We start from the raw sequence: 23,840 nt of genomic DNA, 5'->3' as shown, positions 1-23,840 counted from the left end.
TTTTTTTTTAAATCTCTCCCTTGCTATGTCATTATTGAATTGCTTTGACAGGGTAATGTCCCACCTTGTCCCTGGCAGCTGGAGCGTGTTGATTCCAGGTACTCTGACAGATCACTCTGGAGATGCAAGGCTGGTTCTCACATTTTAATCTGGCTGCCAATCCCAAATAATAGGAATGGATCGAACCCACAATGGGCCAGCTACCTCTAACCAAGACCTGGCGGCAGCCCAAAAAACTATCCAAGAATCAATATCAGCCACAACAAGCAGAATAACCTGGTTGGGAACAGGGTAAGTGGGCTAATGGTGTGGAGAAGAGATGATGTTCATTCATACCGATCTGGAGCTGCCATTGATCCAGGATGGACATGAAGCTATTTCTCTCCCTTATTGTTATTAGGGACCAAACACTGACCTGTTGGAGGGCCCTATTGAAACTGGTTTATCATTATTATTTTTTTAATGTTAATTTATATATATTTAAAAAATCAAAGTTTTGAGCCAAAGGTGCTTGAAAACGTTTGAAATAAGGCAGGCCTGTTGACAATGTACATGTTTGGGGCTCTTGGTTTCACCCTCATGTACAAAATTTGGCAACCACAAATTTCCAAGACCTGAAGCCAAATGCCTTTAACCCAACAGGAAAATAGACGTAGCCAGCAGGTCCGCAAAGTGAAGCCAGTGCTAAAGCGTCTGAAGCCTGTATTCTCGGGAATGACCAGCAGAGGACTGGTTGCAAAAAGGATCTCACCTGATTTATAAAGTCAGAAAACACAAACTGGAGTTGATGGTCTCAATCTCCAGTTGAGACCACAAAGACGAGCTGCCAGTGAGGCCCCACCCCCCGCCTCTCCAAATATGGTTACTTCCGGGTTAAAAAACAACAACCAAGATGGCGCTGGCCAAAAAGCGCTAAACTCGACGATTCAAAACGGAAGTCCTCAAACCAACGGGCGACGTCACGGTGGGTTACCTCTCGGCCACAGCTTGTTTCTTTTACATCACAAGTTATTATCATTGTCTGTGTTGTTGTTGTTGTTGTTGTCTATGGACAGAGCCGCCGGACTGACTGCCCCCCCCCCCCCCCTCTTCATGCTAAGATAAGTAGCTTCCTAATAAACACACGCAGGCTTGAATCACAGTGGCGATTAGAATGTTCTAATGCAAGTAGGAAAATACTTCCATGCCCCGTAACTTCACTTAAAAAAAAGTTATCTGTCGTAGCCAAGTTCTTATTTTCATTTGGGCAAAGAAAAGAAAAAAAAATCCAGCAGGTAGGTGGGTGGATGCAGTTTATTATAGACCTACATGCTTTTATCCTCTTATTTCACAAAACGACCTTAGAAACGATGTTTGTGTGAAAACAAAAACCTATATATATATATATATATATATATATATATATATCCTCAGTCTCGTCTTTATATATATATATATATATATATATATATATATAAAGACGAGACTGAGGATGAAAATATGTATTTTTAAGAAAGAGTGTGAAGAAGAGGTTGCGCGCGCGCGCGTGCGTGTGTGTGAGAGAGTGTGAGAGAGTGTGTGTGTGAGTGTGAGTGTGAGAGAGAGAGAGAGAGAGAGAGAGAGAGAGAAGGGGGGGCTGGGCTGGGGGACCCTTCTCAGAAACCGAGCGGAGAGACCATGTGTCCGTCTTTACGCGCCGGCTCGGTGCCACCTCGGCACATCCACCCGGTGTCCCACAGCGTCTCTATAACCGCGGGGCCATGCTCGTGACACGCTGGCCCGTCTCGGACTGCTGCTGATCACTCGTCTCCCGATTGTTTTGCCGCTGGTTTCCTTCGCGGAGGAGGCGGGGGCAGGAAACCCGCCCTGGGTCGGTCCGGCGACGCGCTCTTCAACACGCAGCGGCCATGAGCGCAGGGAAGCTCCGGATGGACGTGGCCGTCATCGTGCTGCTCGTCCACCTGACCCAGGCTGGGATCCAAGGTAGAGACAACACGGAGGGTTGGAGATTGTGTGATTGAACATTCACGGGGACTTTCCTTCAAATTTGTCAAATGTGTGGGATCGTTTCTCTTATTGTAATTCTCCGTAGTGTTTATCTGAAGGGGATGGTCACACACACACACACACACACACACACACACACACACACACACACACACACACACTGTATTGCAAAGCTGGAGCAAATGGATTCAAGTTTTTTTTTCACTGGAGCTCCTGTGAATTGGTCAGTTTAAATTTGTGAATGGAGACAGTTGTGCCGAATTGTAGTCACTCTCTCTGATTAATGCCAATGAGTCAAGTTGAACCCTCTGCGGGATTCTGAGGACCTCATATTGAACGCGTAGACAGGGGAACTACTGTGATTTGAGTTGGATAGAAGTCGGCTGTCTGTGGGGAACGGTCTTCTCTCTGTGCGGATGCCGGTGGAGAGGATGGAGAGACGCTCCTCAGATCAATTCAATTCGCTCGTGTTGGACCATTTTAAATGAGCTGATTAGATAAGATTTAAAATCGAAATACGTTCAGACAGAATGCTTAAGATATGGATCCAGGTGATGTTATTCGGGCATTTGCCACCTCCCGGCCTGTTCCACACTCTGCTCCTGTTCCTGCTTTTGTCAAATTCACAGCTACAGTTCACACCTTTCAAATCGGCTGGAGGACGCAGGGATTTTCTGTGTCATAACCCGTGACACGGTGATGACAAAGCAAAAAGAAGCAGACGTTGCAGAAAGACCAAATCACCTCTCATCGATTTTGCACAGTTTAGTGAAATATCACATGCTTTTTTAACAAATCTCTCGGTTCCTCTGAATGAATTTGGGAAGCGATCCACAACGAGTCAGAGTGACAGAGGAAATCTGAGAGGAATTCTTCCAGTTAATCAACGTTGTTCACGGAGCAAAGGAGTTACAAATACCATGACAGTTGCTGCCCCTCGGGGAGCAATGGCAGTGAGGCGGAGGCCCTCTAGACAACCAGTTCAGTCTTCAGTTCAACTTTTGAAATATAGTGCTCGTAATCTAATTCACGATTTAAATGATGGATATATGAAAAAAAACAAACCCCAGGATAAAACAGAAACAGTGATTGTTGGTTGAAAGGGTCAGAGAGGGAGAGAAACTGGACTCAACGCTAAAGACACTGGAACTCACCTGGGGCTGCGTCAGGTAATCGATTAATCGATTAGTAATTTCTATGAAATCTTAAATGTGAATATCTTCATGTTTCTTTGCTCCTCTATGACAGTGAACTAAATAGCTTTGGTGTGTGAACAAAACAAAACATCATCTTGTGGTTTTGGAAACACACAATCGACATTATTCACCATTTAATGGACCAGACAGCAAATCGATTAATCGAGAAAAGAATCGACCGATTAGTTTGATAATGAAATCACATAGTTAGTTGCAGCCCTTAGACTCACCCTGAGCACAGCAGCACAAAACCTTGGAGTGATTTTTGACGCCGATGAAAATTTTAGAGGCCCGCGTGTGGAGTGTCAACAATGCAGCATTTTTTTCATTTGAAGAACATTTATGAGTTCCGGGACATTGCTCCCTCCGAGCACACCTTTATAAGTAGCAGGCTAAAAAAACCCTCAGGTCAACCGCTGACTGTTATAGATGAGCTTCAGTTATATCCGGAGTTCTTCTGACTTCGACCAAAGGGAGGGCACACACTATGCGTTTCCCCAAGTCTTTACACTGGTTACCTGTTAGCTTTTTCATCATTTTCACATTAGATTAGTAGCCTGGCAGTGGAGCACCGGACTCGGAGAGAAAACGACTGAGTTCACAAGCAAAACTGGTTTTCATGATGTGGATATTGGTAAATGAGTCACGTCAAGTTTATTTATATAGCAAGCGTAGACTCAATGTGCTTAACTTAAGCACATTAATCATATCTGGGATATGATGTAAGCGTCCTTCCCTCTGGGGTTGGGGGCGGGGGGGGGGGCAACAGGAGCTGGCATGATGTCAGTTTGCGTCAGTCCTTGGCTTCAGTCTCCGTGTATGAAGGTGTGTGAAGGTTTCCCGCCACACACAGTGGCAGAGAACAGCCTGACGACTGTCCAACTCAATCAGCAGGACTCTTCAGTGACCGCTGGACTCATTCAAATGATCTTTTGCGGTATTGTCTCTGTGCACGCAGAAGCTTTCTTATCACGACGGTGCCAATATTTGTCATCATTTTATCATTTTCTTCGCTCAACTTAAACAGTCGGTAACAAATGATATCAGTTTATGATAAACCCATGGGAAGAAAGCAGTGCGAAGCACACGTGGAAGTGGCTTGTAACTCACTCACAGACCGGTTGATTTGCTTTGTGCAGGCTGCAGGACGGGGGGGGCTTGTCACTCTGTCATTGTCAGACCACACATGATCCCAGCCTGCGCCATCCACAGGGAAAGTGCATGCAGGAGAAGTAGCTGAAGAGTCATGTTCACTGAGGTTACCTTTAGCATTATGTCTATTTAGGCCTATTCATATTTTGACCCTGGAAGTGCTGTATGCTTTTCCTTTGTCCACTCAGCAGGGGGGCTCAAGCTGACTGTTCCCCACCCATTTGCTCTCCATCACAAAATCCAACATTGACCACGGGGCTGCAGCGCAGTGATTTTCAGTGAATTCCGTATTGGGTCAGTCCCAGGTGTGACGGTCAAACTGAACCTCAGCACTCCAACCTCATAGTCAAGATCCAGTTTGCCGAAGCAAAACAAAAACGTGTCACTGCAAACACGTTCGACCGTACCCTCGTTGCCTCAGTGTCATATTTTTGCCAGAGAAACATTCAGGTCATATTGTACAAAGAAAGTCCTACAAATCAAAGATGGAAACCAACTGTCTTGTATCCGACAACGTTAAATAATGACGTGTGATTATTAAAATAATGAGCAGTTTAGTTGTAATTTGAATTCGATATAGTAGATGTCTCATTCATGAACATACTATCCTTGTTGCCTTTTTTTGTTTGTGACATTAGAAAAAAGAAAAATAACCCAGGGACTGATGACACAGCATTGTTTGCTGATTACTGGTGAAATATTCAAACATACATACAAGAAGTACAACAAACAGCTTTTAGGGTCTGTGTTTTAATAGGTGTCAATAGCAAGGGATCAGAGGGATGCTGCATGTGCCCTGTGCAGTTATGAGTTGGGTCTTTGCGTTCGCTGGCAGCCAATAAAGAGGGGGATTTGTTTCCGGCTTGTTTTACAAGCCCCAAAAAACGCTGACTAAATAAGTCTGTGATCAATGATTAACCTCAAAAGCTTTTGTGACACATTTTCAATACCAAAGGTTGGTGAGATTCGTGTATTCTCTGCTCAGCCGCGCTACTTCTCAAGTTTTGCATGCATCAAAATCACGGATTATGAGAAAAATGGGCCCCAGGGCAAAGACAAGTTAAAAAGGGCGTCGATCCTGAAAGAGCTGTTGGCTTATTTCCCCTTTTGATATTTTACATGTCTTTATGGTTCTCTTACATCTTTTTGATGATTTTATGTCTCTTTGTGCAGTCGTTTTACTTTCGCTTGTGGTAAATTTTCTTCTTTTTGTGTCTTTTTTATTTTGCTGTTTCTTTTTGGTCCCTTTGCCTCTCCTTGGGATCATTTGTATCTCTTTATGGCCATATTGCATCTTTCAATTGAGCTCCATGATTTTCATGAAATATTAACAGTAACTTCATGCGGAGGCCCCTGTGCCTGGTCGGCCTGTTTGCCAAAGACTTGTACTTTAATTCATATGCTGATGCCAATTCATTCAGCTGATATCGTGCTCAGTGACCGTCACAGAATTGATATCTTGAAATATCCTGCCAAAACGACAGGTCTCAATATTATTTTATATACCTGTCTATTTAATCCTGAAATATTCATTACATCTGCTTGTTTTCACTTACAATATCAGTGAGACTCGTCCTTTCTCTCATATTTCTAACAGTAAAAACAACAACTTCCGTCCGTTTACTGACTCTTTCTCATCCATCTCTCTTTTTCAGCACTGGTGGCCAGCAGCAGGGTGGACGCAGATGCCAGATGCCTCCTTGGACAGTTCCCATGTGGGAACTTGAGTGAGTGCCTACCTCAGGCTTTGCAGTGTAATGGACACAAAGAGTGTCCCAACGGAGCCGACGAGCGACGCTGTGGTGAGTATACAGTATGTATGTACACTGGGACAGTAGTGGAAAACAACCATGAAGGCATCAGAGACCTGGAAACAGTGGCCATGAGAAATGAGCGATAGATATATTTCTACTTTAACCTAATCATTTCATTTGTCATTCCTTTTTCCCTTAAAGAGCTGCAATCATTGCATAAATAAACAAACTTAAGACAAAAAAACCAACAGGGACATCATCCAGCTAGCGGTCAATATTATTTTGAAATCCTCATTTAACAAGCTAAAGATAAAAATAAAAAATATAATTTTTGGCATTTTTAGTTTCTCTAAGTGCGCCAACATCGTGTCCTCTGTCCTTCTCAGCAAATGTATGTGATCAAACGTGATCAGCAGGAGGAGAAAAGCACAGAGAGTTGATCTTGTCCTGTGCAAGAACTCCGGTGAGAGGATCGTGGGAAGAATTGAAGCTTTAAAATATAATGAAGCATTTTCAAATTTATATTAAATATATAAATGTTAGGTTGAGGAGTGACTGGACCCAAATTGCAGAAAAGAGTAATTCATCAAACAGACAGGCTTATAGTCTCTATTTGCAGGTTGGTCGGTGCAGAGAAACCCAGGGATCCAAAACTCAGGGGAACGCAGCGGAAACACCGTGGAACAAGCGGTAACAAAACAGAAGTGATCTGGATCGAGCCAAACTGAGCGAACAGACTGAACAGAAATAGACTGGGGAGCATAGAGACTAAATACACGAGAGAGAGATGTGGATAACTGGGCACAGGGGAAACACATTAGGGCATGGCAGACATTACTAAAGTGCGAGGCCAGACAAATACAGGATGTAAAACAAGCAAAAGACACACAAGGTAAGAAACTTTAGAGTCAAATAAGTAGAGTAAAGTAAAAAAAAAGTCCAAGCAGAGTTTCAAACAAAGTCATTGTTACGTCCCTTACAGGGCTGAGTCTGGCAATAAGAGAGGATGAGTTTTTCCAATAAACTTGACCCACAGCAGTGACTTTGCAGAAAATTTGGCGTGAGGGTGTAATTGCTGCGACTGAAAGCCATACCGTTTGGATCGAGTTGTGAATTTAACCTTGACAAAGACATGAGTCATGAACTCAAGGGGTGCTTACAACCTCTTTAGAATATGTTGACGACCTTTTTACAGTCCCTGAGCTTCCGTCCGTCCGCCGAGGAACATCTGCAAATTAATGATGAGCCCTTCACTGGCAGCAGCAGGAGTACAACTTTCAGCCGGTACAATAAACTTCTACCATTCTGACCGTTTGTTTAAAGGAAAATCTTCTACCACTGAAGGTATCTTGTCAGAATGTGGAAAACAGGAAATGTCATGATGCAGCGAGAGATGCAGTCAGTTTCTTTTAGCATCACACATTTCATATGTGCGCCGGCTTCTGAGCCATGACAACTCCCAATGTCAAACAAGATTAGGAATTGAGGATGACATGCTTGTTCCTTAATCAAAGACACCAGCACGCTCCACTGGAGGTGGCCACCGCGGTCTTTGTGTCATGGTAGATCCAGGAGGAAATGAAAAGCCTTTAGACTTTCACTGGGCTTAGCATTAATCAGAAGGGCCAGTTCAATGAAAAGCTATAACTATAACCCCATCATACTACGGCATTGTTTCTCCATTTCTCCATTTTGTCTTTTTTTTTTTTGTTGTTGTTGTTCGATGAAAGATTTTAATTAAATCATTTCAGCCAGAGCACAGAGTCATTTTTATACGACCATGCTTTTGAAAGTGAAGCTATATTTAATGTGACACGTGCATAAAACAGTTTGTTTTAGAGCCGTTCTTTTATGGACAACAGCAGACCAAGGCCTGCACACGTCCTGGAGCGTTTCTGACTCCGAAAACAGAAACACAGTCTAACATGGGCAGGCAGCCACCTCAGGAAAAAGATGGAGGACTCATGAGTGAGGTTGAATATTTCAGAAAAGACGGATTATATCTACTGGTTCCCAGTTTCAGAGAACTGTTCCATTTCAAAGCTCCTCATCTCTTGGGTATTCACTCTTGTGTGTGTCTGCCATGCTAGTGTTGGAAAAACCTCTTCATATTGTTTTATGTCTCTTTTCGAATAACACAGCGTTCAGCTGTGTCAGAGAAAGTGTGAAACATCCAAAAAGGTTTTTTTTTAATTCATATTATATTTTCGAAATTTTTTTGTATATTCTGCGGGGTTAAGGCTATTTTTTTTTCTCCAAGAAGGAGCACAAACTGGTCTCAGTTTGAGGTTGTGCCAGCAACCAGAAACCCCATTATGTACACTATTGCATCTCCCCTTTCCCATCCTCCTGCCATCCCTCACTGCCAGGCTGTGCAGCAATGACATCATAAGGATTTGAGGAAAAAAAAAAGAAAAACTCCAGACCTCATTTGTCTTCATTGGTCGTTTGCGTCACTGAACATCTTCATCAGAGTTTACAGTGTGAATGTTGTAAACACGACTGTAAACTGCTTGTGTGTGTTTTATAGCATCTGCACTACACTGACGATGATGGGAACGTTGTTTATTTACCTGCCCAAACTTTTTTTAAGCTGCTTTCAGTCATCCGCTGAAGTCCGGACCTTTTGAAAAGGCACAGCGAGTAAGCGGGGCGTATTGATGACTGTAAACAAAACAAAAAACTGTGCGGAATCATCTCCTGCATGCCAGACACCACAGAATGTACTGGACATTTTCCTGTTGGAGGGAACGGACAACCTCCTGCTGCGTTCTTCATGTGTAAGTGGGAAAACGTCCGGGCTCACTTTTCCAAAACATATTCAACAGTCCGTGGCTGAAAAACAGCTTCACTGACTGTTTCACCGATACAATTAAGTTTGTCAGCGGGCTACAGCCTGACGCAGCTGATGTCAGACCTATTCAGCTCACACGCAAGGACGAGAAGGGGGCATGGATGGTTTATCATTCCAGTAATGTAACACACGCAGAAATGAGCACCTGCCCAGGAGTCAGCTGACCTCTGACACACTGTGAACTCACAGGGATTAGTCTGTTGTAATATAAGAGTTCAGGCACCTTGTCTTTGACTTTCTCTTGTTTATCAGCAGTTATAAACACAGATACCAGTAATTTAAACGTAAATAGGCCGATAAAATCAGCCGTCGACGTATTGTTCGCGCAGTAATGTGCAAACACCTCAGGGACTTTCAAGTTGTTACCTGTGTCGTCACCGCTGTCATCTGTGGAACTGCAGAGCTGCTTCACCTGCTGAACTGCAGTTTTTTCTTCTCCCGCCAAGCTCGGTCGTTTGAGGTCTGACATTTAAGCCGTGGGTGCAGGTTTCGGAGCGGACTCAGCCTGCATTTCCACCTTCGTATGCGGTTTTGTTCAGTCCAATCTTCCAGGTGCTGTCATGCACTACTGGAGCGAGCAACCCTGTCAGTGAGAGTTTAATCAAGATTGCACCAAGCATTGAGGCGTCGCACAACAAAAAGGTGTGTGTGCGTGTGTAGAACTCGGCTAGCGGCCTAACTCTAACCTTAACCCGGCCACTCGGCCCCCCACCCAAAAGCTGAGTGTACTCTGTATGGTTTAAACCAATATGTCATTTCAGTGGTCACTGGCTCAAAGAAACTCCTACCGTGTGTCTGCACAGAAAATATTTCTGCTGATTGTGTCTTGGGCCGTGAGCGCTGCAGAAAACACAAGATTGTTTGTGACAACGGGGACACAAATTGGAGCCAGTGAACGTACAGTGCATGAAAGGCGTTGGCAGCGTGTGTACAGCTCCGCAAAAGCTGGCATTCAGACGACACTGCCAGATACAATACGCTGTAGATGTAAGGCCAGGGCGAAGCTGCTGGGTCAGGGCAGGATTCAAAGGCAATTAATGTGTATGCAATTCATGAGTATGAGTAGAAGTTCAGTATATATATGACGGCACATCCTGATGCCCACGGTGGTGCTGGGTGATAACTCATACAGTTAATGCCAACGTCGCGTTTCTCACTTCTCGTGAGAATCATTTCTTGGAGATATATTGCCCCGTTAAGGTATAAGTCTCATACGCAAACCAAAACTATCCCTCCATCACTTCTGCTCCTCATCACCAGTGACTCTTCAAAGCCGCTTCTTAACTGCGCTCACTTACGTGGAGGCTTTGAATTGCGGCCGACTGGAAGCCGAGGTTGGAGAGAGCACGCAGAATGTGTCGGCATGTTTTTAACAGTTGGCTGACAGTCGGTTGTGCCTTGTGGCGCCGCTGCAATATCTGTCATTGATTATGACAACAGCGAGAGCTGATCAGAGCTTCCATTGTCATTGATAGGTTGACATGTTTGAAGCATTAAAGGTAAAACAAAAGAAATGCTAACTATGACCTAACGGTGGTTTGTACGTTTAAATGTGTGTGCTGATGAAGTCCTGCAGTCGATAAACCAGTAGCCTGCAGCCAACATGTGCGTTTGACAGAATTCCTCCTATTAACATTAGAGTTAGTTCAGACTGCGTTCAGCAATATTTACTATGGAACCAAGTCCCTGCTGAGTTTGAGCTGCTGGTGCGTGTGCTGTGCAGCACATTGCATTTCTTTATTAAAAGTCGACTTCTGAGGGTCCCAGTCTAAAATCTAGACACAGTGACTCGTGGTGCAAAGAAGAGCCTTTCAGTTCATGCAGTGGTCCAACAAAAAAGAGAATCCCTCTGTGCCGGCGATGATGATTCATCAACCTTATCTCGTCTAGTGCTGTGCTTACAGTTGTTGCTCCAGTGGAATCAACGCCATCCGGCACTGTCCCCCTCGCGGTTTTATCTGTGGCGGACTGATAACTATTGCACCTCGTCTGTCCTTGCAGGGGACAACGTTGGATGGGGGGACTTGTTTGGTCCAACACTGCAGGATGCACTTCCTGTGAACCAGGACTTCCTGGATGAGTGTTGTAAGTCTGTGTTCGCAGATCTTATGTCAATATGATTGAATGTGTGTATTTACGTCTATCTTTTGTTTGTGTTCCCATTTATCCATTCAGACTAATTTGTAATACTATACTATACTGTAGTTTAATATACTGTGGCAGTACTATAGTTTACTGCACTTTACTGTACTATTTTATACTGCACTGTAATGTAGTTTACTGTACTATTCTATACTAAACTGTACTGTAATATATTTAACTGTACTGTAGTGTACTGTACTGAACTATAATATACTGTACTCTACTATACTGTGACAGTACTATATTTTACTGTACTATACTATAAAATGCAATACTAAATCAATCTATACTAAACTGCACTATACCATACTATATTATATTTTACTAAACGTTAACTGTACTGTAGTTTACTGTACTTTAAAATACTGTACTATACAATACTAAACTAAACTCTACCCTACTCTGCTATACTGATGGAAGTAAACTCAGATACCAGCTTTATTTTTCCCAAATTAAAAAAACAACACACTGTGACGTACTCACTGGGATTTTTTGTGTATGTTAATATGCTTTGCTGTGATTCAGTGTCTGAATCAGAGGCCTGCTGTGACTTTTAACAATATAATTCATGACAGAAACACGTATTGTTATAATGACACTGAAACTGACCTGGCACATGAAATTTGGATTAAATGTTTGTTATTTTCCGAGAAACAAATATACATTTTGCTGGTTTCTGCTTCTCAAAAACGAGGATAATTGTAAATGTTAAGCTCTTGGAAATTCTGATTTGGCATTTTTACATTCAACAAATTAATCTGAATGAAAATAATTCTTCTTTTAGTCTCGTATGTTGTAATAAGCCTCTGTATTAAACATGAATCAACATATCCTCTATTCAAATTGTGTGTGTGCGCGTGTGTTCGTCTGTTTGTGCGTGTGTGCAGATTTGCAGGAGTATCCCGGGAGTTGTGACTGCATACAGACAGATGTTGAGTGTGTGGAGGCCGACCTGCAGGATGTTCCTACCTTCTCTCCAAATGTGACCTTGCTGTGAGTGTTTCCTCTGACTGTCATGACTTTTCAGAACTAGTGATGAAAATGTCTAGTCCTTTTAGACATAAGTCGAGCTGAAATCACCAGCATGAGAAAATCAATTGCTCAATTATATGTAGTGAATAAATGCTTTTCGTTTTGAGTTATTAACAGCAGATCTCCTGACAAACGGCTCTTGCTGAGCGCAGGAATGATTTGAACAAGCTCAGAAAATCTAATTTCAAGGGCTGCTGTGAAAATCACGGGGATGTTTAAATTTCTTTGCTCTCAGCCCTTTTAGCACTTTCACCCATTCTGCTTTTTTGAGCTTTCTTTCTCGTCTCCCCTCTTCGTTATTGTACCATATTCCTGGTCTTGTTTGTGTAGCTGCTGAAAATTCTGTTATTTGATTTTCTTAATTCTTTACGGCTGACCAAGAACCAGCAGAGCCTGAAACATTGGGTCCTTCTTTGCTCGAGAACGGAAGGAGGCTTTTGTCGGCCGCGTTAAAAGGAGCCTTCGAAAAGGCCGACAGCCGTGTGGTACTGCTGTAGAAATCTGTCATAAAATGAGGGCTACAAAGCAGGGGACCCCTGAATTGGGGCGCAGCTCATGTCTCCATGGAAACCCACCTGTCTCTGAGCCCACTTCCCCAGCAGGGGAATCCTCAGAGACAAGACCAGCACCCAGCTATTAAATATTCTGTTGTTTTTGGATCTTTCTGATACAGACTTTGGCTTCATGGTGATTTGGCTCATGAAGGTCAAAATCAAATGAATGATGAAAGGAAATAATTCAACTGTATTGGATTAAATGCTTATCTGCTGGTTCTCTAATAACCTTGGATCTTTATACATTAGACACATCCAGACCTACTATTCTCCCGCAGTATTTATTCTTTTTACTCCATTGAAAGGAATTGTAAAAAGCCTTTTTTTTTTGATATTTCCATTCTATATTATCATAATTTAGATATCATTTTAGGATGAAATGGAATTGATTATTATCAACTATCACATCTCAAGGAACCAAGGCATTTTTTCTTAAAAACAATCTTTGCTATATTATAATAAACCAGTGTGATTTCCCTTGAAGGCAAACTTGGTTCTTCTACATTGATTTAATGTCAAATGAAATCCATATACAAATATGTACCTCCAATGTAATTTTAACATAAATTGTATAATTTGAGCCTAACCCTATAAATATAGTTAAATAAACCAGAATTACATTAATCCAATTGAAATTTATTTTGCATGCTGAGGTCTCTGCAAGAAAGCAAACTGTCAAACTCTTCTTTTAAACTCTCATTTCATCAACTCAAACACTCATTACTCTATTTTGATCACCAGTTTCCAAACTAGCCATAATCTGATTTCACTATTCCAGCAGTAATCTTCATTACTCCTGTCCCGTTTGTTATATGATGCTTTCAGGGCTGTGGTTTCATACATTTATTGTCTCATTTACCTTTTTTTTTATTTACTGGGTGTATAGCTGAGTGTCAATTCATCAGCAGCAGTCTCTGGTGTTTCTGTTTGAGTGAGGAAGAATCCCTGAAGGATTGATACCACTTTTAAATGACATTACTGTTGAATGAACACAGCCAAATAGCCCAAACAAATAAATAGAGAGAGTTTCCCGTTTTATTTCCGAGCCATTATCTTTCCCTTCTCATAGTCTTACAGAGATCGATGGGTAGTTGTAGTGTCTCAGCGTCTCTGCATCTGACGACTCATTGTAGTTTGAGGCCCAATTGCTTAATTGAATCCTCCATTTTTCTTGTCTCCCAGTAAAACGCCTCACTCCATTGATTGCTCTGTTGCTTGAGGACCAATAGAAAATTGCCCTAATGAGCTTCTACGTGTTAGCACTTGAAACACCCTGTTTATTTTGAATGATTTTGTTGATTAGAGATTCTTTTTTTCAACTGGTTGAAACTCATTTTGCTGAATCCAGCCTGTTCTCTTGAATGGTTGTAGATTGGTGTGTGTGTGTGTGTGTGAAGTGGTCATTCATGAATTCACATTTGACTGTAGCCCTGTTACCTCAGCCTCATTTTGTATCTTTTTCTCTCTGTGGTGATTGATTCATCCCTGATTGCACACAATCAGCTAACAAGTGGGCAGGCCTTGTTTCGCAGCCCAGAGCCGACCACAACAAGCTGTTAGCGACTTAAGCGAACGCGAGGATCTTTGGGGAGTTTTTTCCGAGGCGTTTAGCTTTGTGCTTTCTGCCAGAGGTTATTCACTAACTGTGCTGTCAAAAAGTGTGATAGTACTTTCCCAGAATAGGGAGTACAGGCAGTCACTCGGCTTCATGTACCCTTGTACATGTTAAGAGACTGCATGAATATCCGGACATGCTGTCATGTCTTTATCTCCACAAAAATACTTAATTTTTTTTTCTCAGTTAGTGTTCAATGCCCAATCTCATGGTGTTTGTGATGACTTTTAAGAAGCCTGGCTTACATTTTGATTTTAAACTCAAATATGACTCTAAATCCACTACAGGCCAGAGCACAGTTTGAGATGCCGTACGAGCAACCACGTGATTTTTCAAAGCCTACGCACAAGAGTTGACAATGAGACTCCCGACACAGCAAGATTCCACCCTTCGCTTATTGTGCACTTTATTGTGTTGCAGACTTCTACACGAATATCGTGCTAACTATTTAAAGCAATGCAAGAAGTGCTCTCTGCTACACCCCGGGTCCCCCTACAGATGGGAGGTGTAACTTACTGTCATGAATACAAGTTGCGGTCTGAGAATCGGTACACACAAGCATTTGTTGACGGGCTGAGAAAGGATCAACCGGCAACCCATTTCAGGACGGCACCCACCCGGTCCAGCGCAATAAGCGCGTCTCCACAAGCACGCCGTAATGCATGTCACAAGTGTCCTGTACAGTACTCCAGAGCCGGTGCGGTACCAAGCAGGAGCCCTGTGGCAATGACAGACATGCCATTCTCCCTGTTATAATTTTGCGCACCTTCAAATTTTTATGTCAAGATTTATGTCTAAAAAGTCCTTCAACTTCAAGTCAGTGGGTTGTCCCTTCAAGTAGGTCAACTGTTTTTAAATGTGTTGGTGGATGATAGTGATGACAGTAGACGTGACTCTATTATTGTTGATTTACAGTATGTCAAAGGTGGATCCAGTTGTCATTTCAGCTCCACTCCAAAACTGCCAAAACCTAACACTTGTCTGGGTCATAGGCGTTGATATTTCATCTCCCTCAAGCTTTCTAATTAATGGCCTTCATGAAAACCTGTATTTACATGTTCAGGCCTTTTTCCAGCCTTGATTAGACGAAAACACATACACCACTGATTGATGATGACCGCTAAAAAGTAATTCCTGTTGTTACACGACAGCTGTGGCGGGACGAGTCGTGTGGTGGGGTCGTCCGTCCGTCCGTCCGTCCATCCATCCCATTCTCACGAAAGTGATATTTAAGGAATGCCCTGGGATCATTTCTTCAAATTTAAGGTCAAAGGCCAGGGTCACTGTGACCTCACGTCCGTCCAAATCTTGTGAACGTGACATTTCAGGAACGCCTGGAGGGAATGTAATTATATCTGGAACAAAAATCCACTTGGACTTAAGGATGCACTAATTGGTTGGTAGTTCTAGTTATAGTATGTGACCTTTTCAATGGATCTGGGTAATGGCCCTTGCATCATTTGCCTCATCTCAATCTGACCTTCTGTTTAAACATCGTTTTTTTTTTTGTGTGGAAACACAATCAGGTACCTCTCTGCCTGGGGCTTTCTGTCTCCTAATGATCTCTTCTTTTAGGCTTGGTAATCAGTAAGGCTCCGTTTGCGGTCTCTCTGTGTAGAAGCACCTTCTACACAGCTACTGTGTGAAAGCTGTTCTTTTATTTCAGTTTAAACGCAACCCAGAGTGAAAGTACCCTCCAACTCTTTGTTATGCTAATCAAATTTGTCACGTCAACAGTCAAGCCTGCTGCCAGCGAAGGGGAAATAATCAGCAAAGTGATGGAATAATGGGAATAGACGGGGATTTCTTGATATATTGTCATCTAAATGTCACCCGCGGTACATGTCACATCTAATTGGTGTGACGTGTAAAATCTCACTCCCGAGATTTCAATTTGATTTAAAGGAAAGTCTGGTTTCTGCTCGCTGTGTTTCTGTGGTTCTACTGTCTCCTCTCTTTCTGTTTGTTCAGTTTTATCTTTTCTGAATTGCTTTGTAATGTTTTTCCTTTGAGGAAGTGCTGTATGAATCACATTTTGAATGGGTGAACGGAGCCTCTCGTTGTCCTTGTTGACCCGTTCCTGGAGATTTGTGGCTCTCTTTATCTCCACTGTGCAGTGAAAGATGTTTTACATTTTGCTACCAACGTGTTATATTGTTAATTGAAGCCCTTATGATGTTGATGTGTGGGTGCGTGTATAATGCATGCATGCGTTTTTGTTCTTTTTTTGTCCTTGCTGTGGTGTAACAGTCACACTAAGTGATAAACATGAATTTTAATGGAGGTTTTTTGGGCTCTTTTAACAGAGTCTGGTGCCAGACTGGTGCATGTGTGCGTGTGTGTCTGAGAGAAAGTGGTATGTGTTTAAGTTCCTGCAATGCTGGTGTTCTTTTAGTGAACTTTCCAGATTCCAGCACAGGGGACTTTTCAAGCCTTTACTGTGCCGACAGATGACGCTTCTATTGTTGTGGAGATTTGGCAGCAAGAGCTTTTTTGAAAGCAATTTCCAACTACAGCAGCAGGAGTTAAAGAGTCTTAGTGACTTTTGGATTTATTTATTTTTTTGGCGGGGGGGAGTTTGCACATAATGCTGCAGACTTTTACTCTTCTCTTCCTCTCTGTCTGGATCTTAATGTGTTGTGTTTTTCCATAATGCTGTTACAGGTCGCTGAGGAGCAATCGGATCCGAGCGTTGTCAGATTTTGTTTTCTCTGAATACTCTGACCTACAGAGACTGTGAGTATTATTGTGCTTGTGTTTCTTTCCACACCCTCACAATGCACGTTTTACCACGATTTTCCATGTTTTTATTGGAATTTACTGTTTCAGTGTCCTCTAATAGGGCAGTAGTGTACACTTGTGCTTGGTTTACTCATCATTCATGTGTCTCTGCATTCAGTGTGTGTGTGTGTGTGTGTGTGTGTGTGTGTAACTTTGGCATCTTCCTCAGAATGTGTTAAAGAAACCGCGACACAGTTGTTAAGAAACTCATGAATGAATGAGTAAGCAAACAGTGCAACTATTTAGCAAATCCCTAAATAGAGAGACTAAAATGATAAATATAAGAAAAAAATTGTAGAACAAAAGAGGTATTAATGAGATGGAGAGTTGTTTATTTATGACTTCAGATTCATTTTTTTAAGGTGAATACACTTTTTAAATTTATTTTTTAACAATCTAGTTCACTAAACATCAGTACTGATTACATCCTCATTAATAAACTTATAGTTGAATTAACACCTCAACAACAGTGCGAACATAAATGTAACATAAGTCGCTGTAATGAATTGCATTAAATTGTGGTGTTTATAATAAAGTAGCGAAGGAGTGCATACAGTATACATAGATACTCTGTAAATGATCCAGCCAGAGGACTAATGAATAGGTCATGGTGAGTGTAGGATGACAAGAGAGCACACACATTGCTCTCAAGGGTATTAGGTAAAAAAATTAATATTGAAACACACATGATAATTTTTTCGTAAATCACAAAAAGATTAAAAATAATAATTGAGGCGAAAAGTACCAATATTCATTGAGTTTAGTCAGAACTGTCTGTTTTGGCTTAGAAAGCATCCCAATACTGTTTCTTTTAAGACTAATTCAGTTGGTCTCCATTGATTTCAAGTAATTTTCTGCATCATTTCAACCTGAGCCGCACACAAAATTACTAAACGAATGTTTTTATTAATGGAGAAATAGATCTCTGAAATGACAACCAAAATGACACATTAAATGTGCTGCCACATAAACATAATGCAGCTTTACTGCTATCGTTGTTTATTTGAAATAAACACTAACGCGTTTTCCAAATTGAATGATTTTATCGGTTCCCTCTCTTCAATTACAAGCCTGCTGAGTCATGTCTGTTATTCTGACTCAAATCTTTCCACCGGTTAGACAATTGTTGTTGTCCTTTGAAAATACAGAGACAAACAGTTTTCCCGTGTTTGTGTTATTAGATTAAATTTAGTTACATCCAAACCTCCTTATTAGTGCTGCAATAGTGAAGCAGCCAGAGCAGAACAGTCACTGATCATTCTGACTTATCTCTCTGACCAAATTTTTTTTTCTGTTTATGCACCAGTCAAATGTAATCACTTCAAGATTGTATTCCATAAATGTGTATTGTGATCATGATGATCACTGCATAAAAGCCACAGTGCGTCTTGGCTAATGCAATTTCTAGTGGTTTTATAACTATCCCTTAATCATTTCTGGCACCTTGTTTTTTTAACCTCTGCATCATTTTGGAATAGAAAACGCATTGAGAAAAGTCTCATAAATCTTTGTGACAAAAACTAAGCTAAAAGGATACGACAAAGATGTTTGATTAAATACTTAAAGGAGCTAGTTAAGGCAAGTGAGTTTGCAAAAAAGTACACATAAAATAAAGTAGAAATGTAAATATGACAAACAGAGCTAAAATACACAAGACAACGTAGTGTGTGTTTGAGCGTTAAGGTGTTTGTAAAACAGTGGGATTGGTGCTTCTGAAGAACTTAAGTGATCTTGGCTGATATCTTAAGCTTATAAAAATAAAAAAAGGGTGGTTATTTCAAGTGGTTATAAGATCCTGAACAAGATATACTGTAGCGGTGAACGTTGTAGGTCCATAAATAAATGACGGCATTTGTATTATTTTTTTGATCTTTTTTTTTGGAAGTTCACAGAAAGTTACACATTTCTAAACTTTAAACACGGATTAAAGGTGCGACCTCTTCCTTTTCCTGTCATAATTTGCATCTGAGCATCTGATTGTTCCCTGCAGATTTCCTCTGTGTGTTGTTTCGGAGAATATGCTGATTAGTGTATTATCCTGTCATTGTCTAAAAGGGAATGAATGTGCACCAGATGATAATTATAATATTGCTCTATAACAACAGGGTATTAATCACTTTGACATTATGTTCAAGTCAACATGTGCATGTGTGCGTGTGTGAATGATGTTTTTGTTCATGAGTTTCGGGTCAAAGAACTACCCAATAATTTTCCCCCAATTACGATAACATTTCTTTTCTCTCTCTTCTCTCAGGTTTCTGCAAAACAACAGCCTCCAGTTCATATCCAATCACGCCTTCAGGGGCCTGCACAATTTAAGGAAGCTGTAAGTACCCTGCTCACTTCATCTATGATGTTGATCTCTCCTGAACCAACTATGTGGGTATTATTTTCCGTCAAGACACTCTCTGTTTCTTCAGTCTTTCTGGTGAATGTGTCAAATTACAAATTACAAATTACTAGATTTATGTTTAAACTACAGTGGGACAATCTTAGGGTGTACTTGTCTGTGATTGTGTACCAAAGCAACAAACCAACTTTTTAATTATCTAATAAATCACCTGGTTATTATTTTATTTTTTTCATCAATCAATTTACTATCTTCACCATTATTGCCAAACCTATGACTGAAATGATTGATTGATGATTAGAATAGTCGCAACCATCATGTGATTGATTACTGAAACTAACCATTGGAGCTCCACCGTGTTCCATATAAAACATAATAACCGTAGGTATGTTTTTGTGCATGAATCAGGTTTCTCAATCTGAACTTGATATCCTCCCTCAGTCCTGGTGTGTTCAGTGATCTCCACAAGTTAAAGTGGCTGTGAGTAACACACACACACACACACACACACACACACACACACACACACACACACACACACGCGCACACACATTTAGGTCAATGTACTATTATCTTTTTTTCATCTAATGAAGTCAAGAGCTTATGGGAAGTGGATTTTGTTTTTAGACCAGGGTATCGTACCGTGCCTTTGGTTAGGTCTTTCTTCCAATTCAATGGGATGAATCAACCATCAGCTGGCCTCCTTGGCTCCACAGGGAAAACCCACCTATGCCATACAGAAGAGCAAATGGTACATTATATAAGTCAGTCGGTCAGATCTGGATGATTTTTCTGAGGCCCCGCAAAATTCTTGTCACAATAGTGACATTGAATTGGCACCCAGTCAGAGACGAAGTAATCACCAGGAACTAAAATCACCTACATTACAGTGTTAAAAACCATTGATTTCTGGGTCTGTGGTGGAATCTCATTGATTTACCATATGTAAAGATAGTATTGAGTATCTTAGAAAGACCCACGAGGAGTAAAGTTGCCCAGTTGGTCGTAATGCCCCATAAAATACATCTTGTCAACTTTCCACTTCTGTTTGTGTTTGGATTAGATAAACAAGATAGCCTAAAATCTGCTCATTAGTAGACTTTAGAGATGCTGATTTGGAGTTTTCGGTTGGTTGTTTTTTTCTCACTTTTTCCAGTCGTTACGCTAAGACAAGGTGATCTCCTGCCATTGCTTGGAACTTCATACAGACATGAGAGTGGAATTGGTGGTTTGATGGCAAGAACGTTAATAGGCTCATCATTATTTAATATTATTGTATTTATTCCTTTGTGCCAGGATGTTGGATCACAACCCACTAAGTGAACTGTCCCAGGACTCATTCATTGGGCTCAAGTCTCTTATGTATCTGTGAGTAGAATATATTTTTCCTCATAATCATCATCATCTCTCTTTATTGTTGACTGATGTCTCATATCAACGATTTTCTAAATCCTTTTGAAAAGAAGATGTAAGAGATGTCAGTTGTGTGTCTTCGTGTATTTACACACCAATGTCTACTTAGTACTTAATAAAGGAAAATTAACATTTTCATCAGACCATGAAGGCACATCTGTTCATTTTTTAGATAGGCCACCTTACCCTTTCTTTCCCTTTCATATTTTCTTTTCCTCCAGAGGAAATCAGGAGGGCGTTGGATCTCTTTCTAATTGTACTCTGTTAATAATTTGTATTGCTAAATTTCACACCTTATTTCATGCTCAGTCATGTCTCTGTATTATGAAAGTATTTTCAGAGTCAGTTTTACACTGGCCCTTTGGTTTTGTTCATTTTGTAAGCCTTTAAGTGGAGGTCAAATTTATAGAGCACAATTAAAAGTGACAAATGTGGATGAAAAAAATCTTTAGAGATGAATGTGAATTACAATTGGTCTAATTTACACTAAATAATGCACTTTGATGGCTCCTAGTGCCCTTTGTACTTTTTTCTCAGAAATCTATTTCCAAGTTCAGTTTCCATCCTTACGAACCCCATCACGTTTCCTTCTCTCTCTTTACTTGTCATTCTCTATTTGTCTCCTGCTGTCCTCTGACCTTGCTCGGTTCAGTGCTCAATATTTTTCTTTGTACAACAGCAAGACAGAGATATTATTCTCCCAGGCTTTGTTTACGTTTTTCGTTCCCCTTGACTCATTATCTTGTGTGTTCTCTTTTCTCAATTATGTCCACAACCGGTATTCATTTCAACACGTCCTTAAAATGTTGATTCATTGAACGATGAAAGCCACTGTAGATGTGCCCACACTCTCTGTGCCTGTTTTGGAAAGTGACTGTTAGACAAGTGACCAGATGTTGCTCTTTAGGTTTCTTCATTCATCTCACTTTCCCCTGTGTCGGCTCCTTATTACCTGGCGACCGGCAGCATTTTGTTTTTTGATCTCGAAACTGGGAGCTGGGATGTGCTTACTATCTTTTTGATTAATCACCAACTAAATCAACAAAAAGCAAATAGAGACTTTATGTAAGTTTTACTACTTTGCCTTAAAAGGTTTCGGTGAAGTCACACAGGTGAAGAAATCTTGAGGGGGAAAAAAAGTAAGATAGTCCTTGCTTTTAAACTCCATCATGTGTAGAAGTCATATGGTGACTTTGACATCAAATAAAATGGAAACTGCTTATTTCATGAAAAATCACAAACATAATTGAATGGAAATTGATACATTCTACTAATATTTAGAGAAATTGGATTTTTAATGAAATTAACATGCTAGATAGGCTACTTGGATGCTTAATATATGTAACTTTTGCTATTATAGTTGCACTAGCAGACAAGAAATCTTCATAAGTCAATGATTAAATGACATTGCTTATTCATTTATGCAGTATTTGTGGATGGAAATATACATCAGTGCAAAATATGCACATTGATATTGAAATCAGTTTGTATAACAGATTGGTCACCACGTGTCTGCAGCAGTAGCTTTCTTACTTTGGTCAATTATTCCCATCAGGTGTTTCTCTCTTTTTCAAAACAAGCCACAGACCTCATTTCCCGTAATAAACGCTGGAAATGCTCTGCGATGTAATGGGAACTCCTGCGGCCTGTCTGCTTTCATCGCTGTTTTGCAATAAAACGTTTTCCCTCTCTCGTCAGATCCATGGTGAACACCTCGCTGCAGCAGCTTCCTCAACCAAGCTTCTGCCAACACATGCTTTCCTTGGACTGGCTGTGAGTCTGCTCCGACAGTGTGTGTGTGTGTGTGTGTGTGTGTGTGTGTGTGTGTGTGTGTGTGTGTGTGTGTGTGTGTGTGTGTGTGTGTGTGTGTGTGTGTGTGTGTGTGTGTGTGTGTGTGTGTGTGTGTGTGTGTGTGTGTGTGTGTGTGTTGTGTGTGTTGTGTGTGTTGTGTGTGCTTGTGTTCGTACATTAAAGCAAATGAGGACTGGTACTGTAGATGGAGTTGACAGGGGATTGCGTAGTTGTTGATATGAGCCTGAGATGAGTGGTCCTCCTGACTACGAGAGGTGAAGCCCCCTTAGCGGATGTCACCTTGGTCGGTCAGCTCGACCGTCTATTTTTGGTCTGAGTGTGAAGAGCACTTGCCAGATGAGTCTGAAATTGTAATGACCACATGCTCTCTGTAACTTTTATGTCTTTCTCTTAGAACGTGTGCTACCAGTCAGCACACATTCCTACTAATTTAAATTCCAAAGCAAGCGATGTCTGTCACTTCCCTATACTTCCCTATACATGAATACTCTGTGTTTCTGTGTCTTGACAAGTGCAAACACTGAATTCTTAATCCCCATTCATTTCTGCTTTTAGGGATCTTGAGGGAAACCAGATTCAAACTGTCAACTACTCTATCTTGAAGAACTGCAGCAAGCTTGGGGTTCTGTGAGTATCCCACTTTAAAACAAATTCAAAACCAAAACGCTTGAAACACAACAGTCCAAAGCATTATTTACGTTTCTGAATGTCGCTCCATCAGACCTCCACACTACATCAATCAGTTGCTTTGCAGTTGTGTATTTGCTATCATTCATGGCATATTGTCTTTACCAACAAAACATTTTCTTCCTCAAGTTCGCATTAAAGTGTTTTATATGAATTTTCCATTTCCTTTTCACTTTATTCAATAAGATTCTTTACAATAGTCAGCTGTTTGAATTCAATTTTAAGTTCCTATTAACTTTTCTACAAAGGCTTGAATTTTAATCAGAATGTGACTTGTGCAGCTTCAATGTAAAAATCTACTGAGCTCTCTGGTATAAACATACAGTTGGAACCATGTTAATTCAAATCTTAAATGTTCCGTGTATGTGAACAGAAATCCCTGCTCCCTCTGGAGCCCTAAAGCCTCAGTGGTGCATAAACACAATCTGGTTGTGATTCGTCCTGTTCTTTTTGATATTAAACACCAACGTAAAAGTATTAACGTGTAATGTACTTTTCTCACATTTCATAAA

General features: G+C 41.0%; 1 protein-coding gene across 5 annotated transcripts in view; it reads left to right on the top strand.

The window, feature by feature from the left end:
* The first annotated feature begins 884 nt into the window (after positions 1-884).
* Positions 885-23,840, top strand: part of rxfp2a (relaxin family peptide receptor 2a) — a 38,951-nt gene continuing 15,995 nt past the window's right edge. For 2 of the 5 annotated variants that reach the window (XM_035624094.2, XM_035624097.2), the window contains exons 1-10: positions 1,629-1,962; positions 5,990-6,136; positions 10,944-11,027; positions 11,972-12,077; positions 16,950-17,021; positions 19,321-19,392; positions 19,825-19,896; positions 20,713-20,784; positions 22,528-22,602; positions 23,197-23,268. In XM_035624094.2, the coding sequence (XP_035479987.2) occupies positions 1,887-1,962; positions 5,990-6,136; positions 10,944-11,027; positions 11,972-12,077; positions 16,950-17,021; positions 19,321-19,392; positions 19,825-19,896; positions 20,713-20,784; positions 22,528-22,602; positions 23,197-23,268 (848 nt within the window). In that variant the 5' untranslated portion in view covers positions 1,629-1,886. Of the gene's footprint in view, positions 965-1,628; positions 1,963-5,989; positions 6,137-8,681; positions 8,869-10,943; positions 11,028-11,971; positions 12,078-16,949; positions 17,022-19,320; positions 19,393-19,824; positions 19,897-20,712; positions 20,785-22,527; positions 22,603-23,196; positions 23,269-23,840 lie in introns of those variants that run through there. The other 3 variants (XM_035624093.2, XM_035624095.2, XM_035624098.2) reach the window with 3 other exon arrangements.

The sequence above is a fragment of the Scophthalmus maximus genome, chromosome 2 (genome assembly GCF_022379125.1).
Source record: "Scophthalmus maximus strain ysfricsl-2021 chromosome 2, ASM2237912v1, whole genome shotgun sequence".
In the NCBI taxonomy this organism is placed as follows: domain Eukaryota; kingdom Metazoa; phylum Chordata; class Actinopteri; order Pleuronectiformes; family Scophthalmidae; genus Scophthalmus; species Scophthalmus maximus.
This window is presented reverse-complemented; position numbering and strand designations above follow the sequence as displayed.